Source organism: Octopus sinensis, linkage group LG11, assembly GCF_006345805.1.
Source record: "Octopus sinensis linkage group LG11, ASM634580v1, whole genome shotgun sequence".
Classification (NCBI taxonomy): Eukaryota; Metazoa; Mollusca; class Cephalopoda; order Octopoda; family Octopodidae; genus Octopus; species Octopus sinensis.
The window spans coordinates 31,619,736-31,640,944 of record NC_043007.1 but is presented as its reverse complement, the minus strand read 5'-3'; the positions used below and the strand labels follow the sequence as shown (position 1 = coordinate 31,640,944).

The window sequence follows — 21,209 nt, the reverse complement described above, 5'->3', positions numbered from 1 at the left end:
TGTGGGGCAATAATAACACATGGCCTTTGTAGGTTCTCACCAACTGATGAGGTTGCTGTTGTGTGCCATGTCAGCTCGGATCAGAACAATTGACTATAGACATTTCAGCTGTGGCCACCCTGACTTTCTTGTAAAACTATAATAACCAATGTATAATTTTTTTTTTTATGATACTGTAAAATATTATTTACAGATTTATTTGTTGATTCTAGCTGGTCAGGTGACTATGCAGAAGTCCTCTTGTTAAATCATGACTAACAAATTAGTTGGTGACTTGTAACTTCTGTAGGAAAATTTGAGCAGAGACAATTGCAGTCTAGAATTTTGCAATATTTGAAGAAGACCCTGAGCAAATAGTTTTAGGGACAACATCTGATACACAACACTATGACAAAATACCCAAATCAATCAGACTCGAGAACAAAAAGCTTACTTCAGCTTTGAAATCTAAACATATTTCATATATTCTATTGAAAAGTGTAAAATTGCTGACTTGAAACAAATTGGTAGAGTCATTTCTGGACTTTACTTGAAGTAAATCTCCAAGCATGCCGGAGATTCATCTTGATTTATCTTGATTCATCCTATTGACAAGTCGGAAAATAAATGCTCACCAAATATAGACTCGCTTAAACGAAATTAGCTTTCTGCCCTTGTATAAAAGAAATTGTTAAGCAATATTTTTTTTTTATGTTATTGACAAGAAAGTATACAAAGTGCATTTGTCAACATAGTTTAAAAATAAAGGAATTAAAACACAAATGCACAGATACCTTTATAAATATCCTTCATACAAGAAACCTTTTTGTAATACAACATTGGCCATGAAATTAATATATTACATTAGAACATCTAACACAAAATGTAAGCTACCAAATACAAACTAACTTTCATTACAAATACTTCAAACAAAATGGAAGTTTCCAACATTACAATACTACCTGCTACAATACAATACTGTTTGTTAGGGGGAAAAAACTATGTACCTTCAAAAAGGGGACAAGAAAGTATTGATAAAATCTTGAAAAATAAGGAGAAAGCACTCTAAAAATAATTTTTCTAATTAAATTTTTTTCTTTTTTATTAGCCAATAAAATACCTCATATAGAAATAGCCATTTATAACTTTACAAGATATCACAGCATTTTTACAAAGGTAATATGATTGGACCGACAGTTCAATAGTATATGCATGCAAAAATACTATTCTCAACCATGGGCTAAGCTAGCAGTTTAACTGTAAAGATATATAAGGTTATTTGCAAGGTTTACAAGTGGTACAAAGAACACGAACATCAAGGAAAATAAGATGAGTCAAAAGCTAACAGATCTGTTTATGAAGCCAGCAAGAAGTCTTGGTTCAGAAGAATTGTAGAGGATCGAAACTCTGAAGAGGAAGTTTGGATGAAACATAGACGTGGCCAACACTGAAGTACTAAGCAGCAACAACATGGAAGTATCAGGGAAATGGCCTCGCAAGGCTGTTCTTTTTATCTTTTATTTGTTTCAGTTACTGCACTGTGGCCATGCTGGAGCACTATCTTGATGTGTTTAGTTGAGCAAATCGATCAGCCCCAGTACAATCTTTTCTTTGTAAAGTCTGGTACCCATTCTATTAGTCTCCTTTGTTGAGCTACTGAGAGGACATAAACCAACCAACACTAGTTGTCAGACCAACACACACACAATGGGTTTCCAGTGTCCATCGACCAAGTTCACTCACAAAGTACTGGTTGGCCCAAGGCTATAGAAGACACTTGCCCAAGAGTGGGAGTGAACTTGAAACCATATGCTTACAAAGTAAACCTCTTAACCACACAGCTATACCTAACCATTTCAGCATTAGTGGAAGCAATATTTTGAAACTAGAATGTTATATATGATGAGTAGCCCTACAAGTAGTATATTTCTGCCACCAAAGCTAATATCAGGAACTATGGCAATAACACCAAAGTAAATTAACTTCTATCAAATATCTTGGTCTTATACAAAATGAATAAGTCCCCCCACCCAAAAAAACACAATTACCTTCAAATTAAATAAAACAAATTTCTCATTTGTATATTTGCAATTAATAGATGTTATTTTTCTAAATTTTATTAAGATAATCACAATCTATTCCATAGAAAACCCATCTCTGCAAAATTTCAATAAGAACTATTGTCCTTTTCACAAAGTTATCATTGCCTGCCATCAAGTTTGTATGTGCACTCACATTGCACCTTTTATATTAACTGTTGCTTTTTTTTTTTACTTCCTCTCTTCTCAGTATCATGTAGAACATGACTGAAGCATTCACCAACCAACCAACCAACCAACCAACCAACAAACATTTATATTGGCTATTATTATTATTTGGTGAGAGAGTAGTGCATGCCATCAAAGTGACACTGGGGTAAAATATATGAAACCCAGTATAACCATCATGGCTACCTTTTTGATAAGGGTATACATTAGGCACATGCATCACAACGTGTTGTGACATGGTGATCTCATATCAAGACAAACAGCGCATGACCTTGCAGGTGGGGGCTCAGAGTTTTCTTCAGGTCGAGTAACCCATCCCACTCAAATGGTCTCTGAATAATGGTCGCTTAAAGATGTTGAACAAAACACCCATGTTTCTGGAGATGAATTATTCAAACACATGGCTATGATGCTCCCCCACTACTCCTGCTCGTGATCAGAGATGCATATATCATCAGCCACCAAGAGACATGCTCAGCTAGTTACGGTCAAACAACGGACATGCAAATCTGTGGTACTGAGCAGAATATTTACTGTAGCCCATACCAAAACAAAACAATGTATATAATAACACTTCCAATCAGTTCAGATGAGAAGCCATGAGAGCCACTGCCTGGTACTGCATCAGGGCATTTATTACTATTATTATTATCATTATTATTAGTGATAATAATTAAAAATGAATAACTATAAGATCTACTGAGCAATAAGAAAATGATTAAAATGGTAGCACTGCTTCCGTTTTCCTGAGAGGCTTATAAAAAACTAACTTTTTTTTATTAAATTGCTTCCTTCTCATGGTCAAGTTCATAATCCAGTTCAGGTAGCATGCACATGACTTCTATTAATGTAATTTACATAAATTTATTTCTTTGGCAATTTTAGGGAAAAATTGCTATGATATAAAATTTAGCTAAATTTTTATCCTATCACACAGAAGAAAATATTTGTAAATCACTTATTTGAAGTAGCTCACAGCATAGACGTTACTCTAAGAATAAGGCTAAAACTGCATTTAAAAGAGTGAAAAAGATTTTCACCTCAAAAGACAAACTAGTAAACTTATTTTTTGTCTATTGTCTTCTACAGAGCAGAAACTTTTGACAATATACAGAGCAATGGAAAGGATGATAGATGCCTCAAAGATGGGGGATGACAAATGTTTGTGATACTACAAAAGCTGAGAATGCAAAGACACCTAGTGTCAAGAATCAAGTCCTTAAAGATATCAGATTTTAGACATGCAATGCAATAACAGTCGTTGCCCAAGACCATCCTGATAGGAACTGTTGAGGGGGAAGACTGCAAGTGACCGTCAAAGATGTTTGTGGATTGAGGACATCCAAAGAAAGGATTAGAAACAAAAGCCTGGCTGACTATGCATACAGCACAACAGAGAGGGGACTGGGTGTTGATAAGCTGACCCCTGGATACAGGGAGGGCACTTTGGCTGATGATGAACTTAAAGCAATGTATTCATCAAAAGAATAGTTTCTCATTTATACAGTTTGCATAAATCTCAGATTTAGTTACCATTCCTCAAATACTAAGGTAATGTTTCAGTCTAGGTCTAATAAAATCTTCTGTGGCTAAAACTGCGTCACTCAGTGAAAGCATTTTCGAGAATTTATTAATTCAGTAAAACTCAAATCTTTTCCTCCTTGGCTTGCAGAACATCTCGTTAATGAAAACAAAAACACAAATGAATCGGTAATCTGTCGTCCTACCTCTCGGCAATAGATTCTGATGAGTAGTCATTTGTATGAAAAAGTAATGCAAGTAATTTAGAATGGGGTTACTAAGAAAGAAGTGTATCACTTATTGTGACTGACTCCCTTTTTTCAAACAGGCAACATTAAACAGATGACTCAAAAAATAAAAGTGAAAAGAAAAAAAGTTCCATTAAGCTTTTCTGAATAGGAAATATGTTAATATTTTTATTACTGAAATGGCACAATTTTCCAAAGTGTCTACATTCCAAGAGTTAATATTCATTCAAGACAATGGAAGTAAATCTAAAACTATCTTCTGCCTGATGCTGTCTTACAACAATTCCTGCATTATCAGTGAATATCAAATGTCATGTGTGAGGTAGTCATTATTAATCGCCAAACTCTCACATATTGATGACAAATTTTCTTTCTTTTTTTTTTTTTGAAAATTCTTTTGTATTTGAAAATCAAGATATTAATACTTTTAGAAAACTTGAGAATAGAAGGAAGACAAATGCTTTGAACTTATCCAATTTCAATTCAAGCATTTCTTTATTTCTTAATACAAATTGACATGGAACAAAGATTAACCAACTTTTAAAGATGTTTAATTAAACTATAGTAATCCAGAAACATTTAGCATTTCTTTCTTATCTTTTTTTTTTTTCTTTCAGTCATTTATGTCTTTGCTAAATATTTTTGAAATAAAGTGCAAAATATAATCCAGAACTTTCAAGATACCATATTTGATGGCATAAAAGATGCTCAGACATATCAGGTGCACCCAAATTTCAGGAGCACACATGTTCAGGAAAAATAACTTGTTAATGCATTAAAGCATGTAATATAGGCCCAACTTCACAAAGGATTCAGGTAATTTTTTTAAGGCTTTTTGTCTTAATGCAGAGTGCATTTTATATGCCATGAAATAAAAGTACTTTCATATGCTCACATATTTTCCTATTTTCATTTAAAAAGAAAAAATTGACAGTAATACCTGGCTGTGTTTTCTGATTGTTCAATGGATTATTACTAAAAAATATCTAACAAGATAATGAAATTAACAGAAACAGCCTTGTTTTAAACTATTTCACTCTGTTCTCTAATCAAAAGTAAATCTAAGGAACTCCTTTATAAATTACCAAAATTTTACAAAATAGAATTTGTTACACTGTGGATAACCAAACATACGAGCTTTAGTATAACTGTAATACCAAAGTCTCAGACAGAAAAGCATTTCCATAAAATTCACAAAATTTTAAAGGCACCATAATAGTTAAACTATTTTAAACATAAAAAGCACAAATATATTATTTCTTTCTATGGTAATAATTCTTGCACACTGCACACTCGCAACATTTTCATACAGAGTAAAGTAATGTAGATGATTCAAAGTCAAGGTAAAAATGTTCTGGATTGCATTGGCACATTAAGGATATCCTTTGACCAATCAAACCAATTCATTCAATACTTTATCTATTTACACTAAATACACAAGGAATCCAGTATATTTACATCAACCATTGAAACTACACAGACTGCTCAATATTTCTTGTATAGATTAAAGAACATCCTAATCTACAAAGGCTGATATATATATATATATTTTAAATCATTGATAATGTGATGCAGCAAGACTGGGATTAGAAACTAAGAAACAAGGAACCAAATTCAGACCACAGTCCAGTCACTAACATTTACACATCAACTGCATACTTACAAATGCACAATATATAAAGTGAGAATTTTCATTATTAAAAGACTGTGGATCAAAAAATAATTATTAAAAGCACATTTAAGATATTCCTTTTTTTTTTTTTCTCATAATACCCTTTAGTTGTCCATTTTATGTAGAATACAACATATACTTCAAATCATACCTCTCGCAATATTTACTTGGTTGTGACCAACCCTAATCTCTCCAGAAACAAAAAAAGAAGAAAAAGCCAAGCTACACAAGATTTAAAAAAGAAACTAGTGGTCAGAAAGGAGATTATGGCACAAAGAGACAAGATGCAAGTGCCAAAATATACTATGATCAATCTATTTACGAAAAAAAATTAATCGCTTTTTCAGTGTAATTACATTAATCTGTGTAATCAATAGTAAAGACCAGTACAATACTATCTCATCAATCATCATCATCGTAAGTGCTAAAACAGTTACTGTTCATGATGAGAGGAAGCAGAGCACAGAATACAAAGTGTTTTGTTGCAAGACAAGAGGAGCAATTTAGTTTTTGATCCAAACGAGTTTTGCCTGTGTAAAATAAGTGACGAAGGTGTGTTGTGGAATTATAGTAACAGCAATGGAATGGACTGAGTGTGATGTGTTGGTTATGCAAGATATGAAGGACAAAGTGGAAATTAACTGAAGAAAAATAAAGCTAGGCATCATAAGGATGCATATGTAGTGAATATACAATGTATATACATAAATATGAGAAAGAATAAATGGCAGTAGAGACAGGAATAGATAAAAAAAAAACAAAAAACCCAAGGTCAAATATATCAGGCTTTAAAATCAGATGAAATGGTAAGGAATATTCAGAGACCTGAAAATGTCTTCTTGTATGTATCCTACACCCGTGACAAATGAAAATTTTAATTTTTTTCTCAATGAACAAAAGCTGGATAGTTCTGCAAATTTAGATCTTTACTTAGATTGCCAGAGGAGATCAATTAGCATGATACTTATTTCCAAGTAGAATTATTTGGCTGGAGGTATAAGATAATGGTCAGAAGTCCAATCATTCAAACCATTTCTAATCTATGAAGTCTCTGACACTTGAAAATCCATAAAGAAAAGCAATCACAATATGTGAAACCCACAAGGTCCGAGGTTTTAAATTTGGCTACCTTCTTTTATTATAAAATCTTTCTCCCCGAAATACATTTATTCATTTTATTAATTCTTTTCTTTAAGCTTTAAAATATAATCAAATTCCTCAACATAGGTTAACATGTACATCAAAATATTTATTCTTCAGCATTTCAATCGTTGCTAATAGCTCTGTCAAAACAATATTTCTCTGAAATATAATCCGATGCTCCAAAAATAATTTTTAACTGTCTCTGTCTATAGCATAAAAATGACTGAAGCTCATGTCAGAGCCAACTACACACCTTCCACAACATTGACAACCATCTTAAATAAGTCGTATGAGATTGAAGCAGTTTTACTTACCAGGCGCTCACCAGATAGGACTTCTAGCAATTTTATCAACATCTTCCCATCTCGTAAATCCAAATACAAGTCACTTATGCGACAGCCAACCCGGGCAAGGTGTGAATTAACCCATTTTGTAAAGGTCTTTTTTTGCACTGCCTCTCTCTCATCTAAAAAAGGGAAATAAATTTTGCACCATTAATATAATTTTTAACAAGCATGGTTCTGCAGTTATCTTTCATATTTTTATTTTCGACCAAATTATTTTTACTAAGTAACAACACATGGACAACATAAAGAAATGATAAAGACAGGTAGAGACCACCTGAGCACTGTATACAATAATTTCATTATTATTATAATAAAAAGGATGATCAAGTCTAATGAAACCTAAGATTACTGTTACTATGGTGGTACACTTTTAATTAGCAGGTAAAAACAGCTAAACTTCAACATCACAAATATAGGGAACGTTAGTGGGGGAGGGGGAGATTAAAATTATTGCTAGCAACATCATCATCATCATTTAATGTCCGCTTTCCATGCTAGCATGGGTAGGACGATTTTGACTGAGGGCTGGCAAACCAGATGGCTGCACCAGGCTCCAATCTTGATCTGGCAGAGTTTCTACAGCTGGATGCCCTTCCTAATGCCAACCACTCCGAGAGTTTAGTGGGTGCTATCCCAAAATATTCAGGAACGAACTTCATTACTCCAGTAGCAATTCCCAATAGTATTTCACTAAGAAGTTTATGTCACACCAGTGACCATGTGAAAAATCCTGATTCAACATCTGATTTCCATACTAGTACAGGGTTGGTGGTTCAGTAAGATCTGGCAAGCTACAGGGCTGTGTCAAGCTTCAGTTTTAGCTTTGGTAGGATTCCTACAACTGGATGCCCTTCCATACATAGACCAACCAATTTACTATGTGTACTGGGTACTTTGCACTAATTGAGGTCACCAAGAAACTAACAAGCTTCTTGGCAACCTCACTAGTACAGTGGCATGGAAAAGGAAAAAAAAAAGAAAAATCAATTTTTCATGTTTGATAAATAATCAATCCACCACACATTCCTACTGTTGAAAAATGATGTTCAATGCATTGGCTCTTATTAAGAAACTCAAGACTACATAGCCTAGATGGGAGGTAACTGGGGTAAGATTTTACATTGGGACGCTCTTCCTGTCATTAACACTTAACCCCTTTTCAAGCAAGAGATATCTTTTATTCCTCACGAATTCATAAGACCAGAACTAGTGCAGGACTTTCGACAAGAAATGCCAACAAATGTCAATGGTTGTAGAAAAGTAAGACTCAGCACAGTTGAGACGTAAATGATGACTTCACCATTTGACATGTATATAAATACACACTTCCACACCCACATACACTGTGTGTGTGTGTGTATAATAATCGCAGTCATGGCAGGTACTGGTGTCATGCAAACTGACACCCAAGTCGGTGGCACTTAAATGCACCCCAGTGTCACACAAAAGGCACCCATGCTGGTGGCACGTATAAGCACCCATTACACTCTTGGAGTGGTTGGCATTAGGAATGGCATCCAGTTGTATAAAACTATGCCAAATCCGACTGGAATCTCATGCAGCCTTCTGGTTTACCAACCCAGTCAAACCGTCCAACCCATGCCAGTATGGACAACAGACATTAAATGATGATGATGATATATAAATACATGCGCGCGCGCGCACGCACGCACGCACGCACACACACACATATAAGCTGGCAGACACGTTAGCGTGCTGGGCGAAATGCCTAGCGGTATTTCGTCTGCCGTTACGTTCTGAGTTCAAATTCTGCCGAGGTCATTAAATAAAGTACCAATTTCGCACTGGGGTCGATGTAATCAACTTAATCCGTTTGCCTGTCTTTTTTTGTCCCCTCTATGTTTAGCCCGTTGTGGGCAAAAAATAAATATATATATAATTAAATACAGACATACACACACATGCATGTATATTAAATATATGTCATTTCTGTGCTTGACTGAACTCCAAACAATAACACCCACTCTAAACTAATAAAATCTTCCAACAATAACTTTCTACCTGTACCCTACAAACATACTTTCCCTCCTGGCCTCTGCATTCCCCCCTTCCTACCCATCTACTTCCCAGACCTAGTTATTCTTTCACACAGCGCCACCTACTCCAGAAAAACAACTTGTCAAACACAAAAGGAACCCTAGTGTAGTCTGACAAAGACTGGCAGGCCAAAAATGAAGTCTCACTCACTCCTCTACTCAATACAAGTTTCAGGTTTGGGGTGAGTGAGACTTCTGGTGATTTGCTGTACTTTAAGTGAAATCGTGGCCAGTGCTGGTGATATGTAAAAGACATCACCGGTACCTTGGTGATGATGAGGATGATGATGGAACACCACTAAAAAATGAGTAATTCTTTGGTTCATTGTTTAAATTATTCTTATATATACTTTAGCATTAATGCACACACACATGTCCCTACAAACATGTAGATGTATATCCACCAGCATGTATACATATGCATGTATTCTTTTACATGTTTTAGCCCCCAAGGCTGTGGCTATCATCATCATCATCGTTTAATGACCGTTTTCCATGCTAGCATGGGTTGGACAATTTTGACTGAAGGCTGGTGAACCAATTGGCTGCACCAGGCTCCAATCTTGATCTGGCAGAGTTTCTACAGCCGGAGGCCCTTCCTAACGCCTACCACTCCGAGAGTGTATGTGGGAGCATAACTGTGTATGTATGTATGTATGTATGTGTGTGTGTGTGTATATACATACATACACACACACAAAGAAATATATGCGCATAAGTATATGCATTTATAGGTATATGTAAATGTTTCTCTATGTGTATGTAAATACACAAATACACACATGCACACACACACACATGCACACACACACACACTTCTTTTGGTGATAACACAATGCAATCACTGATGTAGAGTTTGGCTCACCTGCAGGACATGTAAACATTTCCTTACAGGTATCGCATGTGATACGTACATGCATGTAAGCCTTTTCTTGCCCATCCTGATGCATCTTTCCTGTACATCTCTGAACATCCTTATGACCAAAAATGCAACTACTAAATTGGGCAGCAAGTAGCCATGTCTCATCACATCTGATGGGTTGAAGTCGTTCGTCTCCAAAGTAGTCTTTGAACCATGTCTCTTGTCCTCCAGACAACAGTTGACCATATTAAACATATTTGGCTATAAAGGATCCAAGAGTCATACGTCTGAATTTATTTTCGAGCTAGTGCCGGTTTTGTGTAGATTTTTAGGCTGCTGGTGTTCTTTAAAACACTTCCTGGGTCTTAATGTCATCAGTAAATACCCAATATCTCTTATCCGTCTTACCCAGGGGAACGACCTTGATACAGATGCTGGGATTAAACTATCAAATGTAAAGTCATTAGCAATGATGCTGCTACCTGGGAATATGATTTTGGTAAGTTACTTGGCAACCTCACTTGTGGCAGTATCACAAAAAAAAAACAAAAAATAAAAATCAATCCAGTAGACAGTATAAAGTGCTTGGTGTTAGGAATGTCATCCAGGTGTAGAAACCATACCAAAGCTGACACTGGAGTCTGATGCCACCTCGGAGCTTGCCAGATCCTGTAAAACTGACCGACCCATGTCAAAATGGAAAATGGATGGTAATGATGATGACACTTGGTTGATATGCTGAGAGGAGGGAGCCGTATGAACTATCCAAGTAAAAGCACCAATATATTGTAGATCTTGGCTGTTCAGCTCTGAGCTTGGTTTTTTATAGCCTTCTGGTGTTAAACAAGGTCCCTGTTGAATTACTGAATTGTGACTGTTGGCCTACTTTTCCATCGGGTGAAGACAATAAAAAAATACAGGAGCCAGTATACAACCTTGCCAAACTACAGTTTTCACACACAAGACTTCATCCTCAAAAAAAGATTCAAGCCATCATCACTGTGTAGAATGATTGAACATGTGACCAAATTTTGAACAAATGAACAGGCAAGGATGCAGAACCCTGCATTTCTTCTGAAACTGGTTTGCAATTAAGATTCCTCTCTCCCCATGGAAGCAGCTTTCTGACCTTGAGGTGATGCTTGATATTGATTTGGAGCAGTCTTTTGAGTTTGGCCATGACCAGAACCTCATGAGCAATAGACAAGAGTGCCGTAGTACATCCACTGGATTTGTTTCCCTTGTGTTTGTATATGACGATGATGATGTCTGCATCCTTCCAATGTTTAAAGCATATACACTCCTGCTACCACACCTTCATTATGTAGCAAGGTAGTACTCCAATGTAGTAGAACTTCCTTCAAGGTGTCTGCTAGAATGCAATATGGTCCAGATTTCCTGATTGTTAGTGTCCTTAAGGCTACATTCTCTCTCTCTCTCGGAGAGGCACAAGCACCTACACACACGGCAGTAACTTCCGCCTGCCAAATTCAATCACAAAGCTTCGGTCGGCTTGAGGCTATAGCAGAAGACACTTGCCCAAAGTGCCACACAGTGGGACTGAACCCGAAACCATGTAGCTAGGAAGCAAGCTCCCTAACCACACAGCCATTAACTTCTATATATTTTTCAGACATAAACACACACAGAAGAAATTAAAAACAGACACTTCTGTGGGAAGGAGATAACTGTAAAAAAAAATCTACCCATAGAAAACATTTTTTATTTTTTTGCATAATTGCTTGTTTAACATGTTTATTACAATATAAAAATGTATTTTCTTAAAATATATCATTTTGTGCACATCCTCACAGGCTATACTGATACCTAATAACAGGAAAAGTTTACATAGGGACCTTTTGCCTAAATATAATAGACTGACAAAACTTACTTTTTTTTTAATTTGTCTGTCACATGACGTAATTTAATGAATCATTCCAGAGAGAATTTGTAATAAGCAAGAACTGGAATTCATTCCATGTCATTAATACTAAAATAGCAATAAGGTGTAGACGATCTAAATATGGATCTTGAGAGCATTAAAACCATATGTTGCAACCAAACACGCAACACACAAATATACCTAATTAACAGAAAACTAAAAAATAAAAACAACTTACCTGCTAGAGCTTTGATCCTCGATCGCTCAAACAGCTTGGAAGAATTACTTCCGCTATCGAAACCTTCTTCCACCAATTGGGGGGCCTGCCCAGGTTCCCAATGGACCCCCGTGTGGATCTGCGCTACCTCCGTCATGACACTTTATCAACTCTAAAAGAAGAGAGAGAGAAAGAAGAAAATCTTAAAAATTACAATCTAAAATCAAAATCAATAAGATTAGGCATAGATCAAAAGGTAAAATCACTTGAAAGCATGACAAAAACACAAAGGTAAATTCCACCCCTGAGATTGTCCGTCTTTATGATAAAACAAAAGGTTAATAAGATAGGTTACAACCTATTATTTTGACATATCACTAGTTTAAATAGTGGAGAACACAAACCTACCACTATTATCTACAGTTTTAAATAAGGTATTTGGTAATAATCCAGTTGAAAATATACTTAAAAATGCATAAAAGGACAGCTACCTAAGATTCACATAAAACGCCAGGTAAAAACAATTTAGATGAAAAGGTATGGATTAAACAGAAATCACAGACGTAGCTCCTTCAGCCTCATACGGAACTCCTAAAAATAAGGAACACATTTTCCAATTGCCTTATGTCTAAAATCAAATGAAATTCCCCCCACTATATAATTGTTCAGAAATGTATCATCTGAAATGGTATGTGTTAGAATTTGCATCTTCTAAAGATGCTGCCTTCTATTTCCAGAATCAAGAAGTACATTGACTGGCCTTCGATTCATCTCCAAAGCTTGCTTTTTTTAAGCAAAAAATGATGTAACAAAAAATAGGTTTTATGTGTTTACATCTATTTAGTAAGGTGCTTCATGTGATTACAAACAGTTTGTATTTGAAATATGAATATTCTGACGAACAATGATCAGATTACAAAACCAATTCCACAAAGAAGAGAGACATTTTAGAAATCAAAATTAATGAATTTCATTTGCAATCTTTCTATTTTCAATTATTTCACTTTTTAAAAAATTTATTTATTAATGTAATTCAACAGGTACAGACATGGATGGTTGTGGTTCAGAAGTTCACTTTGCAACCACAGGGTTCCAGGTTCTGTCTTAGTGTGTGGCACCTTGGGCAAGTGTCTTTTACTATAGTTCCAGGTCAACCATTACCTTGTGAGTGAATTTGATTGACAGAACAGACAGAAACTGTATGGAAGCCTGTCAATTATACATACAGGTATGTGTGTATCTTTGTATTTGTTTACTCATCTCCTTGTAACGTAGCATTAGCTAAAGAGAATAGGTACCAAAATTTAATAAGACAAAAAACAGTAAATAAGTACTGGGGTTGATCTGTCTGACTAAAACCCTTCAAGGCAGGGTCCTAGTATGGGTGCTGCCCAATGCCAGACCAAGATAAACCAACTGTTGTGAGCAATTATATCAAGTTTCAACACATAAAACAAGTTTTCATGCTGTTTCTAAGTAATATCAATCAGAAAACTTGCCTTAATCTGTTGCATGCAAAGTGAGTTTCTGTCTAAACCATGAAGAGTTAAGCAGGAATTTGTTAATAATAGACTAGCCTTATACATATGACAATCTTGAGTTAACCCTAAACACTGACAGTGACACTACATGCCCAAACCAGTAGCTATTAAAACACTGATTAATGTTTGATGCCTGTTAACAGACTAGAAAGTTATATTTCATATCCTCTTGGCCCCAATCAGCCTAATCCCCCACCCTATTTACCCTATATAATCCATACACTTGATATTACAAAGCTTACTTTTTGCCCAGACAAACACGCTTTTTGTTTCCAAAAGAAGACATTCAGAGTCTGATGATAACAGCATTGATCATACAACCTAAATAACAGCATTTGCCTATGACTGCTAGCAAGTTATTTGAGAAGTTCACAACTATCCAGCCTAAGGCGGTTTATGGTTAATAATTGTTTCAGCACAGATTATTTGAAAATGTAATTTGCTATTAGGGTACTAGAACTCACACAAACATGAGTGTGCCCACTTAATGCTGGTTACATAACGCTTGAGTTTCTGCCAACTCTTGTCTAGTATATCACGGGGCTTGTAGGGTATTAAGAGCACCATCTGAGCGTGATCGTTGCCAGAGTGGCTATCTGGCCTCCATGCCGGTGGTACGTAAAAGACACCATTCGAGTGTGGTCGTTACCAGCGTCACCTTACTGGCACCTATGCCGGTGGCATGTGTAAAAAGATTTGAGCAAGGTCATTACCAGTACTGCCTGACTGACCCCGTGCTGGTGGCACGTAAAAGCACCCACTACAATCTTGGAGTGGTTGGCATTAGGAAGGGCATCCAGCTGTTGAAACTCTGCCAGATCAAGATTGAAACCTGGTTCAGCCATCTGGTTCGCCAGCCCTCAGTCAAAATCGTCCAACCCATGCTAGCATGGAAAGCAGATGTTAAACGATGATGATGATGATGATGATCACATAAGGATGTCTCTTCGATGCAGAGTTCCTGTTCTCTGGGCCTTTGCCAAATTAACCTTTTGTCTTGCACTGAATATATTAAGGTTCAAACTTAAGTACATAGTTATTTCTAATATGTACAGAACTTGACTGATTTATCTGCTTTTGACACAGTTGTAACTAGTACTCACAAATAGTTTTTTTTTTTTAATTTGTCAGCGTTCCTATATTAGCATAAAACAGACGACTTCTTATATTTGAATGAATTTCTAGAGCCATTAGCTGTTATCACTACTGTTTGTGTCCTGTCACCAACTATCTATCAGGAGTTAGAAAGATATCAGCTATACAGTAGCAAAGATCAAATTATTGTGGAGTTAGTCAGCTTTCAACCTTTATAGATAGCACACACACCAACATTTAACAGCTACCTAATGACTAAGTTCTTAAGTAGAACTGATTACAGAGACCCAGCAACTACTTTCTAATAGGTCAGGCTGAATCAAACAAGACACGCTTTCTAGTTTCTTTAACACCCCTTTGTTGTCTGACATATCTTTCACAATGAAGTATGAACTGAAGAGAAAACTGTACACAAATCAATCTTAATTATTGATAAATATGTTTTGGAAAATTATGTGCATTAAATGTTATATATTACAAGCTACATTGATCTAATAAAGCTGCTGCAATACACCAGATGTAGCCATACGATAATTGGTGGCATTGATTGCAGTGACATTTGTTGTGAATAGTCAGTCACCAAGCCTATTTCGGTGGTGACCGTGTGTATGGCTTATTGAACGAAACCTTCCGTCTGGTTTATTTGATCCTGAAGAGACCTGAATTTGCAGCAATCAGACATTGAAATGCTCAGCTGCAAAATGTAGTCTTCGTATTCTATTCTCCTGAAGAACATAGTACTGATGACTTTGAAAAAAGTTGCTATGGATACGGATACCTCTAGCATTGCAAAAAGAAAAATAAGTGATAACATTCTTAATAAAGCAAGGATTTTTTGAAAATATTCTGCTAATGAGAAGAATAGTCAATCATTGGTATTAACGACAATTCTGGTCAAGAAAGCTAGACAGAGAGCTCAGAAATTTAAATAGATCAAAATGGCTTTCATTTCAAAGTGCGTTTGCAAATAAATATAGCTTCAATGCAAATAAGATATGCTGAACCAATTAAGCACCCACTACACTCTCAGAGTGGTTGGCATTAGGAAGGGCATCCAGCTGTAGAAACACTGCCAGATCAGACTGGAGCCTGGTGCAGCCTCCTGGCTTCCCAGACCCCGGATGAACCGTCCAACTCATGCTAGCATAGAAAACGGACATTAAACGAAGATGATGATGAATTATTTTCACTCAAATTATGGCTTTCATTAAAGACTGCTTTTAATTTTGAAGAATTTGTTCAGTAGAGTCGAATTATTACTAAAATATCACTAGATTTGGACTGGTGTCTACAATTCAGTTCTGCTTTCTGAAGATAATTAAATTTTACTTGCTTTCTGTTCTTAGATTTTTTTAATTTTCATATAATTATTTGAAACTAACCACAAATTCTGATTGTCTACAGGAATTTTCATTTCCAAATATTCTGGAAGACATTGAAGAACTGACCAAATAAAGAGTTCAGTCAAGAATACATGCAACTTGATGATGCACAGCCCTCAAAGACCTCCAAGTATTGGGACAGAATTGTTTGATGAGTAGCCACAAAGTAAGGTTGGCTAAATTGGTTATAAATCAAAGCACAATGCCAACAAGTTTTAGGGGCTTAGTCAATTATATAAACCCAATAGTACTTAACTGTTACTTTATTTTACTGACCACAAAAGGAAGAAAGCAAACTTGACCTTAGTGGGATTTGAACTTGGAATGCAAAGAGCTGAAAGAAATGTCACTAAGCACTTTATCCAATGTGCTAGGGATTCTCTCAACTTGCTGCAAACATTCAGAAGAGACTGTTGAAGACTTAAGTAGAAAAAAAGTTCCTTGCCAATAATGGTCAAGCAAGGGGCAGTCAGTTTTAAGAATCAGGCAAAAAGCTTCCACAAAAAATATGATGCACCCATCAGACAAATATAAGAAATAATTTATGATGGAATCAGTTTGATACCACAAGAGGGTGGAACCAAAGATTTGTAGTCGTAACAGCTTGAGTGCTGTCAGGTTGAACTGGTGGTAAATGTATAAACGAGTCAACATAGCAATGAAATACCTGCACTGGATTCACAATATGAATTCAAAAAGGACTATTCATATTTCGAGAGAGAAAACATGGCAGAAAGACTGTCAATTTTAATATGTGATGAGGATGAAGTGATAAACTGTGGGTTATTTGATCAGATCAAGACGATATGGAATAAAGTATTACTGAAGGTCATTTAATAAAAAAGGTTCTTGACTGGCTTCTGTGCTGGTAGCATGTAAAAAGCACCAACCGATCATGGCTGTTGCCAGCCTCCTCTGGCCCCTGTGCCAGTGGCATGTAAAAAGCATCCACTACACTCTCAGAGTGGTTGGTGTTAGGAAGGGCATCCAGCCGTAGAAACACTGCCAGATCATACTGGAGCCTAGTGCAGCCTCCTGGCTTCCCACACCCCGGTCAAACCTTACAACCCATGCCAGCATGGAAAACGGATGTTAAATGATGATGGAGATTTAGAAAATATTTTGCAGGAGGAAGTAGTTAAAATTATTAATTTCTAAGAAAAGGTTCTATTTATACCATGAGGAGACTTAAGCCTATTGTTTTATTGGCTACCAATGGCTGATTCCAGCGATGCCTCTTAATTTATTATGCCCTAAAAGCAAAAATGAGAATGGTCTGACATGATTTATTGAGCATAGAAAACTGAAGAGGTCAAATGACAAAGGAAAAGGTCTAAATAGTTATATTTTCATGTTTATATAATACTAAAGGCACTATTTATCAAGTTGTTTAACCATTCAACTTGATCTGAAATATTAAATTAATCACCTTTAATGTCCAGCAATTAACATAATATCAAAATATTATAATAAATTACAATATGAAGGAATGAAAGATGTAAGTATTGAAAAAAATAAACATTGACTATTTTTTTCTATCACATATATAAATCTTGTTTCACATGTGTTTGATAGATCTGCAAATATGAATTAACACAGTTGGGTAGTGGCTTGTCCCCAGCTACATCTTACAATTTGGGAGATTAAACAGGATTCTAAATAGCCTTAATATGATTAGTGTGTATATTACACACACACACACACACACAGAGTTACTGTGAAAAGCAGTAAATGAGGAACTCGAATGATTGTGTTCAATTTTAAGTAAATGAAAAACTGTTGAATATTTCCCCCAATCTCTCTCTAATTTGAATATTCACACAGACACACAGATGTTTTTGAAATTGAAACCACTTCAAAAGCTACTCAACAGGCTTGGGTAGTGTGTATAATGTATATAACATTTTACAAACTCATCCTTTGAAGTATTTTCAATTTCAGACATGCAGTCTCCACAACATACTGAGTACAATATACACACACAAATCGTTCAACAAAGTCCCAGCTGACAATTTTTATTTATAAATTTAGAAAATTCTTTTCTTTTTAAGACATTATAAAAGTATTTACCTATCTTTTGACAAAATGTATTCAACATACCATTTCAGCTAAATACGTTTAACATTAATTATTAACAATACTCTTGTTCTTAAATTCCTAATCCTTTGAACGCTGCCATTCTTGAAACATGAACGCCAAAGATGAAAATCTTTCATCAAATGTCAAGATACACATTCATACACTGACTATTTTATATGAATGATCTCATTATGATATCACTACTAAACAGGCAATCTTGATTCCAAACCTTCACCAGATCTTTCATTACTGCTGTCAACAACTACTTCACCACGCCTCTATATAGTAAACACTTGCATTGTTCATACAAATAAGGAACCCTTTTATCTGCTGACAAAGAAGTTCTCTGGTCTTTCATGAACTTTAATCAGCTGTCATTGCCCTTACTTGCACAGTCTAGTTCAGTTAATTGCACCAATGTGTTGGATTCCCCTAACCCTTTCATTACCAACCCGGCTGAGACTGGCTCTGGCTCTGTAGTACAAATGTCTTGTTTTCATAAGTTTTGAATTGAAATCTTCCACCAAACCTTAGTCACAATTTATGTTCCTAACACTATCTAAAGTGTTTTACTAAATTTACTAAAGTTATTTTACTAAATTCTTTGTTATATTTAAAATTAATTGAAATAGACACAGAGCATCTCAAAACAAATATAGTAACGAAAAGGTTAAAGTCTGGACACTTCTGTGTTCTTGTTAGGATTAGGCAGTCATAAAGAGGAACAAGTTATCTGTCAATGCTTCATAATTCTTTAATACAGTTTTAGTATATACAATTTTGCAACAGACTTCTTGAATCTACATTGTCAAAGAATTTCATTAAGCAAACAAACTTAAAGATTCCTCATAAAATGGTTTCATCCAAAAGCTTCTTTTTCATATCATTATCATTCTCACCATCATTTAACATCTATTTCTCATGCCCCTCCTAATGCCAACCATTTCAACATGCTGAAGGTTTTTCTTTTTTTTTTTTTTTGCATGGTACTGGTGCTAGTGAGCTCACCAAGTAGTTACTAAGACAAGATCCCTCAAATGATGGGGTGTGGCACCAAGGGAGAAGGCTTCATGCTAGGTATAGAGAGGTTAAAGTATGATAAAAGGACTGAAACAATTGTCTTGCAGTAGAGGAGACATATGGCTACCCCAGTTGGAAAAGGAGAGAAGACAGTGAAGAGCCTAATGGCTTTATGATTAATTTCGCTTAACAGCCTCATTGCAGACATCCACACCCATTTACTTAAAATCTGTAAAAAGTATTTTTAGGCAAACAAACTGAATTATAATCAATTGCCAAAACTATGCCAGGTTTTCTTTAATGACAAACAAGGCATTTTCATCACATAGAAACCTGTTAATTTTATAACAGCTGGATAAGTTTGACAAAATGCTAATTAGTCAAGGACTACTTGAATGGTTTTCATTAAATCTAAGTTCTGTAGATCTGAAATACTAACCCAAACGGTCCATAAATAAACGTCTCAATTTTCATTATACCTCATTGATTATATTATTACGTATAATGCACTTAATCTATAACCCTTCAATAGAGATGACATCAAATAGAAAGACTACCACATTAAATTAACATTCATTATCAGTTGTATATATATTGCACATATATATATTAGCAGGTCTTCAAGCAACAGTTATCAGCCTGAAGCTTCACTTCGTCATTATACTAATTGATAGATTCATTTACTTTGGGAACTTATATTCAACACTTCCTAATTTATTTCCATACAAACTCCCCAAGTATATGACCAGTCAGTTTTCTAACTGAAGTCACAAACTCCACAATACCTACCCAACTACCTTGTTCTTTTGGTTTAAACATTGTGTTGCAACTATCCTTCACAAAATTCATTATAAATACTACTACTACTACTGTCTAGTTTGAAACACCTCTAGCAATTTTCCTATTAAATCAATAGAGAAATGTAGGTCATCTTTACACAACAGTTCTTTGACATTAAATCATACAGAAAAGATTTTCAAACTACCAAAATGGAAATTTGGTAATATATCCACATAAACTTCAAATTATCTTTTATATTTTAATAACACAAATTTTAGAGGACTCAATAGTTCTAAAATGTTGACCCATACTGAAACCCAAATGGCTTTTTGAAAATAAAAAGGTTCTCCATTTCTGTTATATTTCCAAAAACACTCCCATGAGTCAGTCCTATGCTGCTTGGATTTATTTTCAACATTCAAATAAATGAGACAGCTTTACTCAGTGCAATTCCTTTTATTGCTGGATGTTAGAGTTTACAAATGAAGGGTAGGAGGATAAGTTATCGGGTAACCTGAAGCAGGCAGAATAATGAATGGTGATCAAACCAATGGAGTATGCAACTCATGTGGTTAAATAGTTCAACAATTAACACTACAACCACAGTGCATGTGTGTGTCTTATCTGCCTTGTTTTGAAACAACTTAGAAGTGTTATAGCGTGCTTGAAATATTTGTGAAGTTGTGTAGAAAATCTGTGCATTTATAAACAGAAATAGGAATGCAGATACGACATTAAATGTAAAAAATGACAAAGTTATTGAAATGTCACCCAAGAAATATTTAATTAGCCTTGATATTTTGAGTTAAAAACGACATTTCAAAGACTTTAAAGAGCAAAACACAGTTTGTTTCTCTTCCCGTAAAAACTTTGAAAAGGAGTTTTAAACTCAAAATATCAGGACTAATTAAATACTTCTAAGACAACATTCCAATGTCTTTGTTGTTAGTTTTTGATAATATTCTATCTGCACTGCTATCGCTTCCTATAATAACACTGATTTTAAAACTATCTTACAGTTTGTTAATGATGATGAAAGAAATAGAGAATGCCATAACAAAGTGAAGGTTATAAGATATAAAAATGTGTTTTTGCAAGGAAAATGGTTGAAGTAACT

General features: G+C 35.3%; 1 protein-coding gene across 16 annotated transcripts in view; it reads right to left on the bottom strand.

Moving 5' to 3' along the window:
* LOC115216977 (spectrin beta chain) overlaps nucleotides 1-21,209 on the bottom strand; it is a 169,897-nt gene that overhangs the window by 55,385 nt on the left and 93,303 nt on the right. For all 16 annotated transcript variants that reach the window (XR_005001216.1, XR_005001214.1, XR_005001213.1 and 13 more), the window contains exons 2-3: nucleotides 12,217-12,367; nucleotides 7,145-7,296 (exon numbers count right to left, since the gene is read on the bottom strand). Coding sequence is in view for 2 of the 16 variants with exons in the window: in XM_036507319.1 (XP_036363212.1) it covers nucleotides 7,145-7,296; nucleotides 12,217-12,352 (288 nt within the window). In the remaining 14 variants the exon portion in view is untranslated. The remainder of the gene's footprint in view (nucleotides 1-7,144; nucleotides 7,297-12,216; nucleotides 12,368-21,209) is intronic.